Source organism: Calidris pugnax, unplaced genomic scaffold (assembly GCF_001431845.1).
Source record: "Calidris pugnax isolate Ruff unplaced genomic scaffold, ASM143184v1 scaffold102, whole genome shotgun sequence".
NCBI lineage: Eukaryota > Metazoa > Chordata > Aves > Charadriiformes > Scolopacidae > Calidris > Calidris pugnax.
In genome coordinates, this window is record NW_015090846.1 from 1,081,232 (window position 1) to 1,094,126 (window position 12,895).

At 41.7% G+C, this 12,895-nt stretch overlaps 1 protein-coding gene across 1 annotated transcript in view; it reads left to right on the forward strand.

The window, feature by feature from the left end:
- The first annotated feature begins 6 nt into the window (after window positions 1–6).
- ABL1 (ABL proto-oncogene 1, non-receptor tyrosine kinase) overlaps window positions 7–12,895 on the forward strand; it is a 118,352-nt gene continuing 105,463 nt past the window's right edge. The window contains exon 1 of the mRNA XM_014942958.1: window positions 7–905. Coding sequence (XP_014798444.1) covers window positions 770–905 — 136 coding nt within the window. The 5' untranslated portion in view covers window positions 7–769. The remainder of the gene's footprint in view (window positions 906–12,895) is intronic.

Below are 12,895 nucleotides of genomic sequence, written 5' to 3' on the forward strand. Positions count from 1 at the left end.
GCCCAGCCTTGCTTCGACGCCACCATGGCCCCTCATGGCCCGCTGGCCCCCTCGGCCTCTGCCCGGGAGAGGTAGCGGCGGTGCGGGCGGCCCCAGGTTTGCGATGGGAGAAGGCGAGGCGTTGTGAGGCCGGACGGCAGGAGCCCCCCCGTGTCCCGGTCCCTCGTCCCCACGGCGCGTGTGTGGGGCCTGCGGGGCCCAGAGCTGCCATCACTGCTTCGCCTTGCCAGCCGGCATGTTTTCAGCCTACTTGATCCTGCTGGACGGCAACGATACTTGAAGCCAAATAGGTGGCTCTTTGGCCTTTGCTAACTCAATGCTATGCAAAAGAAAAGGAGGAGAAAAAAAAAAAAAGAAACCTTGACACTGGTGGCAGTGGGAATGGCTGTTTCCTGCCCTGGGTGAGCCTGCTTGTGGTTTCTTGCTTTGTGAGATGAACTAATTCTCCTTCACCCGGTGGAAGACGCACTACATATGGCAACCTGAAACTTTGGTAACGCTTGGCTATTTCTAAGCAGTTGGAACTTTTGCTCTTTTGTTTTTTTTTTGCTTGAAGTCACCTAAGGAGCCTTGTTGCCCTCTTCAGAAGCATCGGAGGAACCTGCGCTTGTCTTAATTCTTCGCCTCAAGTGACTTTACCACGCAGCGAGTGCAACCAACGCACCCGCTAAAATACGTTCTTCAAAGCTCCTTCCCAACCTGGAAGATCAGGGATCACAGACTTCTTCAAAAACTTCTCATCCTGGGAAAGGCTGCCCAGAGTTACTTTATGGGGCAGCAGCCTGGAAAAGTTCTTGGGGACCAAAGGAGGCCGAGTCTGCCTGCCCTGCACTTCATCAAAGGAGCAGGGAAGAAGGAGTCATCGAGGCATGGGGGCCCACATTGTAACGTCTTTGTGGAACATGGTAAGAGGTTTCTTCCATTGGAATTTCTTTTGGTTTAATTTTGATTTGCCGAGCTAGATGCAATATGGATTTATTCAAGGGCGCACTGCAGATACAGAGATATTGTACTTTATGGGAGTCTTTTGTTTTCTCTTCCATGTGTGTCCTAATGCAGATCTTCTGTGATTGTTTATTAAGAAAATACTTGGGTCAGATTGCTTGAAACCTGGGGAGAGGTTCTTGTACAGCTAAATGTGAAATACAAGGAAGTAACTTTATAACATTGTACAAGTTTCTCATTTCTGCCTTAGGTGTGTTCTGGTTTACAGTCCGGGAAAGTTTTTCATCCTTTTTGAGTTGTCTGTAGGTTACAAACTAACCACAGGTGATGGTGATGCTATGGGTCAGCAACAAGCATTCTTTAATTAGCTTTACAAAAGGGACTCTGCTACCTGGAAAACAAAAACAAAACAACAAACCAAAATATTTCTTTTGGAAAGTTTGTGGATACTGCTGTTGAGAAAAGTGGTTGAAATAAACCAGTTTCTTGTTAATTTCCTTAGTGCATTTACAGCACTTCTGATTGGTGGTTTCTCCGAGCTGGTTAAGCCTTCATCTGGTGCTGTGATGGAGGATGAAGTGGCCAAATTAGGGGTACAGCAACCCGGTTACTTGCTGGTCTTCTGTAAATTAAGAGGGGACTGAATCTCAGGAACGAAGCTCAGTAGGACTCAGAGGTGGGTTTAGTGACTGTTTCAAACATTGTTTGTTTTTTTTTTCTCTTAAAAAAAGTTACTAAAGAAATTGTAAACTGAAGGCATCTCTGCAGAAGTGAGGCACAGAAATGCATTGTTTCACTGAAACTTTTTGGAGTAATTCTTGCTTTTGCACAATGTTTTTTTAAATTCTAATATTCTTTGAGAGCCACGCTACGTTGGCTGGCCTCTATCTTTGGCTGGAAAATGGGATTTTGACAAGTTTCTTCAGCAGTTTTGTCCTCTCGAGGAAGTTATCTGTGAACAAAACAAAAAGACCCCGCATCTGTAATCTTTGCATAACTAAAAATTGAAATATTTGCTGTGTCTGAGAACACAGTCTAGTTAGTAGAAAAGTTTTGATTCAGTTTTGTTTTAGTTGGGCTTTTCTTTCAAACTCTCTCTCATTTTCTGTTTCGAGAGGGCCCAAGAAATCTTGTGCAGTTCAGCAAAGACACAGAGATTCCGTGTGTGTACTGCTGTGTTGAAGTACTGTTCTGAGTTACATCAGTGCTATTTCTTTTAATTCCCCATATGATGTTTGTGCACTGAGGAAATAGAAGGTAATTAAGGGAAGGTAAGGGCTAACCTTGCCCTCGGATGATAAACTCACTGCTGGGGTGTTTTCAGTCCTGCTCCTCCACCCCTGGTTTCGTTGTTGCTTTTACTACTTTGGACAGAGTTTCAAGGTCAGATGAGATACAGTGAGAGCCCGAGAGCGCTAACTGCAAGCAGTACCACATTCTGACTACCTTTGGTGTTGTGATGTAGCAGAAGAGCCAGAAACGCTCCTTTTTGATCATCTAACAGGAATAGGCAGATGGTAACTTCTTGCCAGTATGACCTGAGGTCAGAAGATCCCAGCACATTTGCAAAGAAAAATAGCGTCTATAATGTCCATATACCATATGCCCACAAGAGACCTCAGTGTCTTGATTTAGAAAAGAATAAACTTGAAAGGGGACATCAAGGCCAGGACATCTGTTAAGAGAACTGCAAAAGATCAGCCTCGCTTATCCACATGAGGAAAAGTTTCTTCCTTTGAGTGTCTGAAAAGGTTCTTCGAAGCCCAGGCAGTAGAAGGCTGTACCACCGTTGTTTGTTGTTCAGCTCTGTTTTGAGTTTGGGCTGCTCCTGTCCTGAAAAATGCTATCTTAAACTATCTGGAAAAATACAAAGGGAACAAAATTTGTTTTAGAAAATTCTTGATTTGCCTGGTTTTTTTAATTGGTAATTTGTCTTTGAAGTATATCATCTGACATACATTATAATTCAGGGACAGAATAGTATTTAAAGCTTTCAGACCTGTTCAGATATGGTGCCATAGGCTGTAGTTCATAAAAATAGATTGGCGTTTTTTTAGGCCCTAAATTTTTGCATGTTTGTCTTTCAGTGCTTTCATTACACAGTTTCTTCTAAATGCCAAGCACTGTATCTGGTTTCTCTGTCACACTGTGGGGAACCAGTTTGTCCCAGGAAAATCATGTGTCTTGCTTTTCATAACTAAGAAATGCTCAAGGAGGAATTCCAGGGTGGGCTGCTTAAAGCAAAACCCTAGAGATAGAAGAACTTCAGACAAGTACCTTTCAGAGTTTGACTATATTCAAACCCATGATACAACAAAAAAAAAAAGTGGAGTTGGTGGTAGTGTGGCTCTCCTGTTAGAGTTGTGTTTTTGTGAAGCTGTTTCATGACCCTTTGTCAGCGGGACCACTGCCTGCGAAGTTCTCCTGAGGCTCATTTCAGCAGACACACAGTGATTTTCAGAGCACTGAAGATCTTAATTGTATGTGGTACCGAATCTTAGCTGAAAGGGTTAGTGAATATCGTTAGATACAAACAGTGTAAGGCAAAAGAACTTCCAGGGAAGTTATTCCATTTCTCAGTCGTTGCACTTTCCGTAGCGCTCAAAGCAATGGATCGAGAGGCTTCTGAAAAGCCAAGGAGGCAACCAGCCAGAAATCGGCTCTGCTGGTGGTCAAATGTTCTGTGAGAATACTGCAGAAAGGCTCTAAATTTTGTCATGAGTTGACAATTGAGGAGTGCATTAAGGGGGGGAAAAATAATCTATGGGCAAGTTTTGGGCTTCTTTCTTTGTGTTACTGCTTTCTGCACTCAGGGTGTTTTACAAGCTGGAGTTCATGCTGGCGTGGTTCCCCGGGGCTGCAGAGTAGCCCTTGGCGGGGTTTTACAGATTTCATCTTGACGCAGATTACTCCATCTCTTAAATTGCTTGCGAGCTTGAAATTGAGAGAAAGTATAAAGGCAACGTTGGCCTCTTTCCTTGTGCTTTTCTCAGCTGAGAAATGAGTTTATATTTTTTTAATTGGTAATTTGTCTTTGAAGTATATCATCTGACATACATTATAATTCAGGGACAGAATAGTATTTAAAGCTTTCAGACCTGTTCAGATATGGTGCCATAGGCTGTAGTTCATAAAAATAGATTGGCGTTTTTTTAGGCCCTAAATTTTTGCATGTTTGTCTTTCAGTGCTTTCATTACACAGTTTCTTCTAAATGCCAAGCACTGTATCTGGTTTCTCTGTCACACTGTGGGGAACCAGTTTGTCCCAGGAAAATCATGTGTCTTGCTTTTCATAACTAAGAAATGCTCAAGGAGGAATTCCAGGGTGGGCTGCTTAAAGCAAAACCCTAGAGATAGAAGAACTTCAGACAAGTACCTTTCAGAGTTTGACTATATTCAAACCCATGATACAACAAAAAAAAAAAGTGGAGTTGGTGGTAGTGTGGCTCTCCTGTTAGAGTTGTGTTTTTGTGAAGCTGTTTCATGACCCTTTGTCAGCGGGACCACTGCCTGCGAAGTTCTCCTGAGGCTCATTTCAGCAGACACACAGTGATTTTCAGAGCACTGAAGATCTTAATTGTATGTGGTACCGAATCTTAGCTGAAAGGGTTAGTGAATATCGTTAGATACAAACAGTGTAAGGCAAAAGAACTTCCAGGGAAGTAATTCCATTTCTCAGTCGTTGCACTTTCCGTAGCGCTCAAAGCAATGGATCGAGAGGCTTCTGAAAAGCCAAGGAGGCAACCAGCCAGAAATCGGCTCTGCTGGTGGTCAAATGTTCTGTGAGAATACTGCAGAAAGGCTCTAAATTTTGTCATGAGTTGACAATTGAGGAGTGCATTAAGGGGGGGAAAAATAATCTATGGGCAAGTTTTGGGCTTCTTTCTTTGTGTTACTGCTTTCTGCACTCAGGGTGTTTTACAAGCTGGAGTTCATGCTGGCGTGGTTCCCCGGGGCTGCAGAGTAGCCCTTGGCGGGGTTTTACAGATTTCATCTTGACGCAGATTACTCCATCTCTTAAATTGCTTGCGAGCTTGAAATTGAGAGAAAGTATAAAGGCAACGTTGGCCTCTTTCCTTGTGCTTTTCTCAGCTGAGAAATGAGTTTATAGTCACTGTTTTTTGGGAATATCCAACTGAGAGAAAAGCTCAGGAGATGGTTAATGCAAAGACTTTGTCAATGCCTTCCGAAGTTTGCACCCTGGTGTGTCATGTGCCTTTCCAGAACATTAATCCCAGCAAAACTCAGACTTCGGAAAAGGAAGGTGTATTCCCACAGGGCTCAACTCTGATCTGGAGTTGGCAGTAGTTAATGGGAGTGATCAGCAAACACCACACCTTCTCTGACTGGCTCAGGTAGGTGTTGAGGTGCTGAATGATGAGCAGATTCCCCGAAGCATCTTGGTAGAACAGTATCTCCAAGTAAAAGCAGCACCTGAAGGCTTAAAAAAAGGAATTCTGTTCCTTTGACCTGTAATGCTGAGGTGAAGAAGAGATGTTAGGATAACTCTGGTGAGTTGGTGGATTTGGTCCATGGCTTTGAATTCCATTTACTGCTCAAATTGATGGCAGCAGAGCTGTGTTCTGAGAGGTGAGATCCTGAGCGGTGTCTCCACTTGTGTGAGCCAAAGGGTTGAGTTTTATATGTACTCTTTGCTGTGTAAATTGTGACAGTGACTGGGAATGGGGACCATCTTTCCATGGGCATGTTGGTGGCAACTTGAGTGTGATTTTTTTGGATTCAACAATGCAAAATTATGGTAAATATCTTGAAATATAGATATTTCAAATGACGCTACAGTTTAATGTACATATTTCCTGTCGTTGGTGCTGGTTTTGCTGTGGCAGTCAGAGAAATAATTGATTTGGCAGGAAGAAGAAATCTTCTGAAGAGGTTTTGAATATGAGACTTTCTTATATGCTGCTTCTGGTTACATCTAATGGATCCCTAATAGATATCAGCCTGGTCTTAAAACTTTTTAATTGTTTGGTGTTGGAGACATTCTGCAAAGTAATACAAATACAGCTAACTGTAAAGTCAGTAGAAAGAGAAGGAACTTTGTTTTTGAACTCGTGTTACCCCTTTACACTACCAGGGAGTGATAGTTGTTCAGCCTTGAGCTTTATTTAAAGTATCCTTAGACTATAGTTGATAAAGCACTCACACAAGAATGTTCTTTTCTTAGTCTCTCATAGTGATAAAATGTGGTCTTTCTGATAGTTTCTCTTCCAGCAGATAAGTGATGGGGAAGCTTAAACAAGGTGTTTACCTTACTGTAAAGAGAGATGAACTCCAGGATCTGGATCAATTTTTCTTATACCTTTAGTGCTGAATATAGCTGAAGTCAGTCTACTACAGTCTCTTTCATATTGGATCTGAACTTTTTTTTTTTTTTCTTACAAGGGTGCTGAAAGTATTAGTGCTTTAATTAGGAAGTAATCGTACAAAACAGATCCATAGCATAAGCTTGCCACAGCTGCCGGTCGGAGACGTGCCCTATGAAATTCATTATTAGAAAAAACCCAATCAATTAAAAGTATCTTTCCGTATACTATTGATTAAAAATTTATTTTTAAGAGTCTTTAGGTTTAATAATCTGTTTTGCTTTACGCTGGTAAATTTCATGTTTTGACTGGGTTGTGAAAATGACTAAATTACTTGATAATTGGTTCTTTCCTCAGGACTTGGTGATTGATCAGTATATATGAGTATATACTACAATATATATCATTATAATTCTATTGGTGTTTATTATTTTTGTGAAATTCATATAGTTTTCATACCATGTAGGAAAATGCATAACTTCAAGGAGGTTTTTTTTGTTGTTGTTGTGAGTAAGATGTTATTAATAACTGTAAGACTCAGGAATATACTTTCATCAGCTGGGTGGTCCAGAGCAGGTGGTGATCAAGCAATAATATATGATTTTGTGCTCATTATCCTTTATCCTACAGGTGAGCTCAATATATCTTCTTTATATGCAATATACATTTATTAGCTAGTCAATTGCCCGTACATGGAAATGATTTAAATGAGATTCCTTCCATACCAGAACTCTGTTTCTTTAAACCCATGTAGTTACAAACCCTGCATTTATCTCTTTCCATTGTTCCTTAGGGCATTTTTATACTCTGTCTCTGCTTCATCATCTGTGAAGCCTGAGGCTTGAAAGAAACTGCTTTATTACTCCTGATTCTGCTTTACACCATTCACCTGGAATTGTATCCTTAGCACTGGCCTTGTAGGAGTCCATTCTTTAGAGCCTGCCTTCAGGAGCTCAGGGATGTGTTCTAAACCCACAAAACTTTCTTTGTTGTTAGGTTGAAAATTGGGCAGCTCCCAGACTTCAATTTCCATCTTTATTAGGAGAGACTTATCCTCAGCTTTGGAGATCATCGCTTATGTATCCAACTTCGATGTGCTTCAGTATTAGTCTGGTTAATGCTGATATCTGCTGCACACCAAATGCTGATTTATTTACTGCCTCTGACTATAATATCCCTTTTCATCATACAAAGCTCTTGCTATATTTTGTCCTGCTCCAATTATCAAATACCAGTAGGTTTTGCTAAGAAGCTCCTCCACAAAACTTGATCGAGTATTGGAATATGTTAGAAAAGAGACCTAAGACTTGCTAAACTGCTTTTCCACACGCTGAGGTGGAAGGTGATGATGATGGGGAAAGGCTAATCCTTTTCCTGGGCAAAAGCAGTTCTGTTTTGTGCACTGACTAATCTTTGATAACTGGCCATGTTTAAGCAGTTCATCTCCTTCATGACAAATAGGTAGTGGTTGCTCGTTTGCCAGACTTTCATTAGCAGATTGTGCTGGTTCTGCATTCTTATTTACAAATTTTAATAGGAAGGCTATGTGAGAAGATCAGGACAGGGAGGCAAGAGAAAGCTGCAGGGTATTAGAGCAGAAATCATTGCTTGTAAGCGATCATCTCATTCAGCACACTTCAACATTTACCAACAATCTCGCAGTACTTTAAATTGGAGACTTTAAATCTTAAGCTTGGAAGTGAGTGAGTTGTTGACACAGTCCCATTGCTGAGGGTTGAGAATCCCGAGTTCCATCCCCGGTGCTCTCTGTGACGGGCTCTGTGGCACGTGGCAAATCACGGGGGTGAGAAAGGTGAAAATGGCCTTGGAAAGTCTTGTCCTGTTGCTTGTCGTTGTAGGGTGGGGATGCTGTTGTGTTGGGACAAGGGGGTTGTATTTCCAGCTGCGCTTAGAGGAACTCTGATAAAGCAGATTAGAACTCAGTGGGTGAGTATGGTCAATCCTGGGCAGTTGTGCTGTGTTTACTGGTGGGGATGTGACGGTAGCCAGTGTCGTGGGAGGGTGTCAGGTCAGGAATGCTGTTAACCCACACCAGGAGCTGTGAACGTGTGGCAGCAGTAGTTAGTCCAGCTCTTGGCATCCAGCCGATCCCAGTAAAGGATCATGGTGCTGCCTAAAGCCTCGGTCCCCATTTGGAGTACTTCACCATCCCCAGATTTCCCAGAACATTACTGCAGCTCCATCGGTGTGCTCCATCCATACTGCAAGGTTTGAAACATGCACTGCCGTGGTACTGTGTGGGAATGGACATTCTGTATGTTATAGGTGTCAGCTCTTCCAGCTATGAAAAATGCTCTGATTGATGCACATTCAATTCATCCAGACTGAAGGAAGCATTTAAAATACTACTGTCCTTCTGGAGTTATTGTTACAGATGGACTTTGCTTTCCTTTTTTTTTTTTTTGAAGGGAGGAGACTGCCTTCTATCTGCAGTGTCTGGTGATAGCCATATAAAGAGTGCTAGTGTCTTCTCCCAGTATCTTTTGTCATTTCAGCCGTACTGGGCCATTCTTGTGAGAAGTAGTGAGTCTCCTTAGGAAAGGTCTGTTGTAAATGGCAGGAGTCCATGGGTACAGGAACATGCAGAGCAGTTTCAGCAGAAGCAGGAGGGGCTCCTGGTGCTTTGTTTTTGTTGACTGTCTTAGCAGTCAGCTCTCACCCTGCTCTATGCCAATTGAAGATCGATCTAAACAACCTGTAGAGGTTATTAATCTGCTCACCAGAATATCCATTTTATTCGTTTAAAAAGGAGTCTTGGGCAAAAAGGGCAATGAACGTCCAGACGATTTTAGTAAGTACAGCTGCCTGAGGCAATGTCTTTCCTTAGTTCTTAACTTTGTTCTTTCTCTAAAGTTGCAAGTTTAAAGCCAGTTCTGCATTTGGATATTAAGCATAACTTTCCGTGAAATGACTGGAAGTTGCACCGCCCTGATGGCAAAATTCGATATGAATCTGCTAAACTGGTGTGTTACGCTCTGGGAGGAGCCCCTTTCCACATGTTGTGTTGTAATGATGCTGCAAATGTGTTCCGAGTACTGGATTGCTTTAGTTTTTGCCTGAAGTACTTTCTGAAGTTAGGCCTGAAGTTACATTTGGAGGTTTTTTTTTGTTCTTTCCCAGCATTTCTTCCTTGCTGTTAGCGGTTAGGCTGCGAAAAGCATGAGCTTGCTTTTCTGCGGAGTGATTGCTGCTAATTTACACGGGCGCAAGCGAGATCATCATTCTTTCATGAGTGAGGAGGCTCCCTGATTTATGTGGTGTCATCTCTGTGCTCTGGTTTTACCTAATGAATAGAATTTCACAACAGATTATTAATCATTAAGACTTTGGTTTCATTGTGTGTATTAAAGAATCAATATTGTTAGACGTTGCCTGCCTTGAAAAGCTTCTTAGCCATTAGTGCCGCTTTTCTGAGGCATTTTGGTGCATTTATCTTCTAGACTGACTTGAGTTCCTACCTTATTCCTTCCATATCAACTCAGTACTCCTCAAATGCCTTTCCAGGGCCTGAGCTGTGTCCAGTCTGCTTTCCTGGAGACTCATCCTTTGAAGTGCCATCTCATCAGTAACAAATCCTGTTTGGTCCAGTCTGTCCTTTAAGCTTATAAAATAGTAATATTGCTGAACCTTATTCTGCTGGAGTTTGCATTCCATATTTGCATTAAAGAGGGAATGGTGGACTCGGAAGCTGGAAATAACGTGTGATGAAGACAATATTGAATTCCGTATTCTGCCCCCTGTTAAAAGCCTGGGGTTTGGGATGGCAAAGTTGGCTGAAGTACAGGATTCCCCCCTTTGCTGACCTGCTGTTTGTTCCCTGTCCGATGTCCATCGCCTTTGGAAGTATGGAGTGACCTGGGCATGTTCCCTGTGTTTCCCGTCACACTGATGCTGTATGGGAGGAAATTTCACTTACTCCACGTATCCAGCATCTGCTGACACTCACACATCAACTCTGTCAGGTTTTTGCAGTGACCCCAGTGAGTTGTGTGTTCCCAGAATAAACAACGTTGTTTTTCCAGAGGCTGAATATGTGAATGGTAGTGGGGTAAGGACATGGAAACTTCAAATAGGAAATTGTTTGGGCTTTCAGGAAATGTTTGCTATTTCATTTGTGTTCGAGTTGCCCAGTTTCAAAGGCCATTTTTTAGGTGCTGTCTCATTTAATGTAACTGGTGAAGGGCTGCTCCTGAGTTCTGTTTGCTCGTTTTCTGCCATGACCGCAGAGGGGTATCGACAGGGCTGTTAGGCAGTAAACTCAACTCTTTTCACTTGGATTTTTGTGATTCCTTTATTATAAACCTTGAGAAAATTAAACTGTCATTTGATGCACTGGCCACCAGGTGTCTTCTTTGAATATTTTTAATAACTTGCTGTGGTTAAAACAGACCCCCTGCAGTAAGAAGCGTCTTGGAAATGAGCAAAAGCTAATGGCAAGAACCAGGGTCAGAAGTGACAACCATGAATTTCAGGAATAGTGGCTGTCAAGTCTTTTTAGTTACTTTTGGAGCCTATAATCTTTCTGAGCTAGCTTGCTGATGAAAAAGAGGTTGGTAGGTGATGTTTGCTTTTGCTGTTAATGGGAAAATCTTGCTCCCTCACCTCCTCAAGCTTCATTTCAGCCCACTCGTCTTTTTTAAAAACAACAGAAATAGTTTTCAGTGCTGTATTCCTTTTCATTTCTTGCTGTCTTCTGCGGTTGATCTCATTCCCCCACCTCTTTTGTTATGCCACACTGACTTAAAATTATATACTTTATTTTTTGGTATTAAATTGTGTGGTCCTCTCAGTATAGAAATTGATTCTGCAAATCCTCTTGTAGCATTGTGTCCAGCATTTCTAAACATGTGAGCTTTTCCTGGCGAGGATGCTCAGGGAATGACTGAAAACAATATTCAGCCTGTTACAGCTATTTACACAGTTGGTGTTGTCTGACTGTCAGAATTGCTATCACAAAGCTAATTGTGGAGTTAAACTTTTATGAAGTCATAACCACGCTAACAAAAGCGAAGCTGTAATCTAGTAATACTCTATTTTACTCAAATCTCTTTCGGGTGGGAGAATTTTATAATAATGAAGGTGATTTAGTGCGTCTAGCAAAATAGTTTAAGCCATAAATATGTATGCTTGAATGGGTTTTTATTATTTTTATTAGCTCTAAGCTCTCTTCATATCCTCTGTAAATCTGACAACACGTAATGTTCGTTTAAGAGGTACATTCTAGTTTATCCAGAATTACTGGAACAGCTCTTAGAGCTATTGTTGTCTGGCTACACCTAATGTTTGCAAATAACTTAGGAAAGCTCAACTGAAAAATTCTGAATTAATTCCAAGCTGTTAGTTCTTCTTAAATATATTTAACTTGATGGATAAGGAGATGCATTTAAAATTCTTTGCAATCAACCTTTTACTTATTTTAAGGCTACTGATGGATTACACTAAATACATTTGCTATATACATATTTTTTTCCCCCAAATGTGCAGCTATTTAATACAAAATAGATGTCCTTTGCTTGAAATAAACTGGAGGGAAGACGAAGCTATTCCCATCATTTGATACTGTTGATGTTCACATAGAAGCTGCTATTTCTCTGGGTTCTGTGGATTCTCTGTTACGTCTAAATAGTGCCTCCCACACAGAGGTTTGGATGTCAAGGTGCTATCATGTTTCAGGTATTAAGTAGTAATTACTGTTACGAGGTGATCACATAAGACAGTGTAAATGTTGCTCAACCTTTCATGTTCCATGTCATTGGGAAAAATATCTGTTGGGGAAACTTATGTCTAATCAGACTTCACAGCAAGAATCACTAGTGCTTTTTACCTTGCTCTTGCTAGAGGGTGGGTACGCAGTGAGGCTTTGCAGGGTGACAGGTACAGCACCCCATGGTGCTGTGGTTTGTGCTGCACTTGAAGTACAACTTGAACACGTGCTCCAGGAGGTGATTCTGGACCCGCCGCAGGGATGGCTCCGGAGGGGACCCACTCCTAAAGGCTGTCACTGGTTAGCAAAATGCACAGTGCTAATAACATCTCTTAAACAAATAGGTGACTGTTTTGAGCCGAGCGAAAGGATGAATTAGAAAAATAAAGGTTGGATTTTTGGAGGCAAATACTAGTTTTAAATGCTAGTCTAATAATTTTGGTCACTGCAGTTTTGCCTCTGCAAAGCCAAGGTGCTGCATTGACTCTTCATTGCAGACCTGCTGCAGTGTTGATCAGCAGACCTCTCCTGAGAATAATGGCAAACTTCGCCGAGCAGGAGCATGGCTTTGTAATTGTGGCTAAAAACACAGGATTTGAGGAACATTAAATGAAAATAGTGATCAGTGCTGCATTCAGTATCCAGTAAGGATTCAAAGAACCATGAAATGTTAACATGAAATATTTGCATTCCGCTCGCTGGAATAAGGAGTACAAATCCAGCGAGGTGTGTTTGTTCTAATTGGATGAGTTGGGTTACTTTTCCCCAGAAAAGTGAATGTTGCAGTGTATTGGCCATATTCACATCAAGTCTTGCAAAACTACAGTGGCATTAAGAACCTCAAGGTGAAAGGCGCAGACACCAGCGGAGCAGATGCTTTCCAGCTCAGACGTCTCCTTCA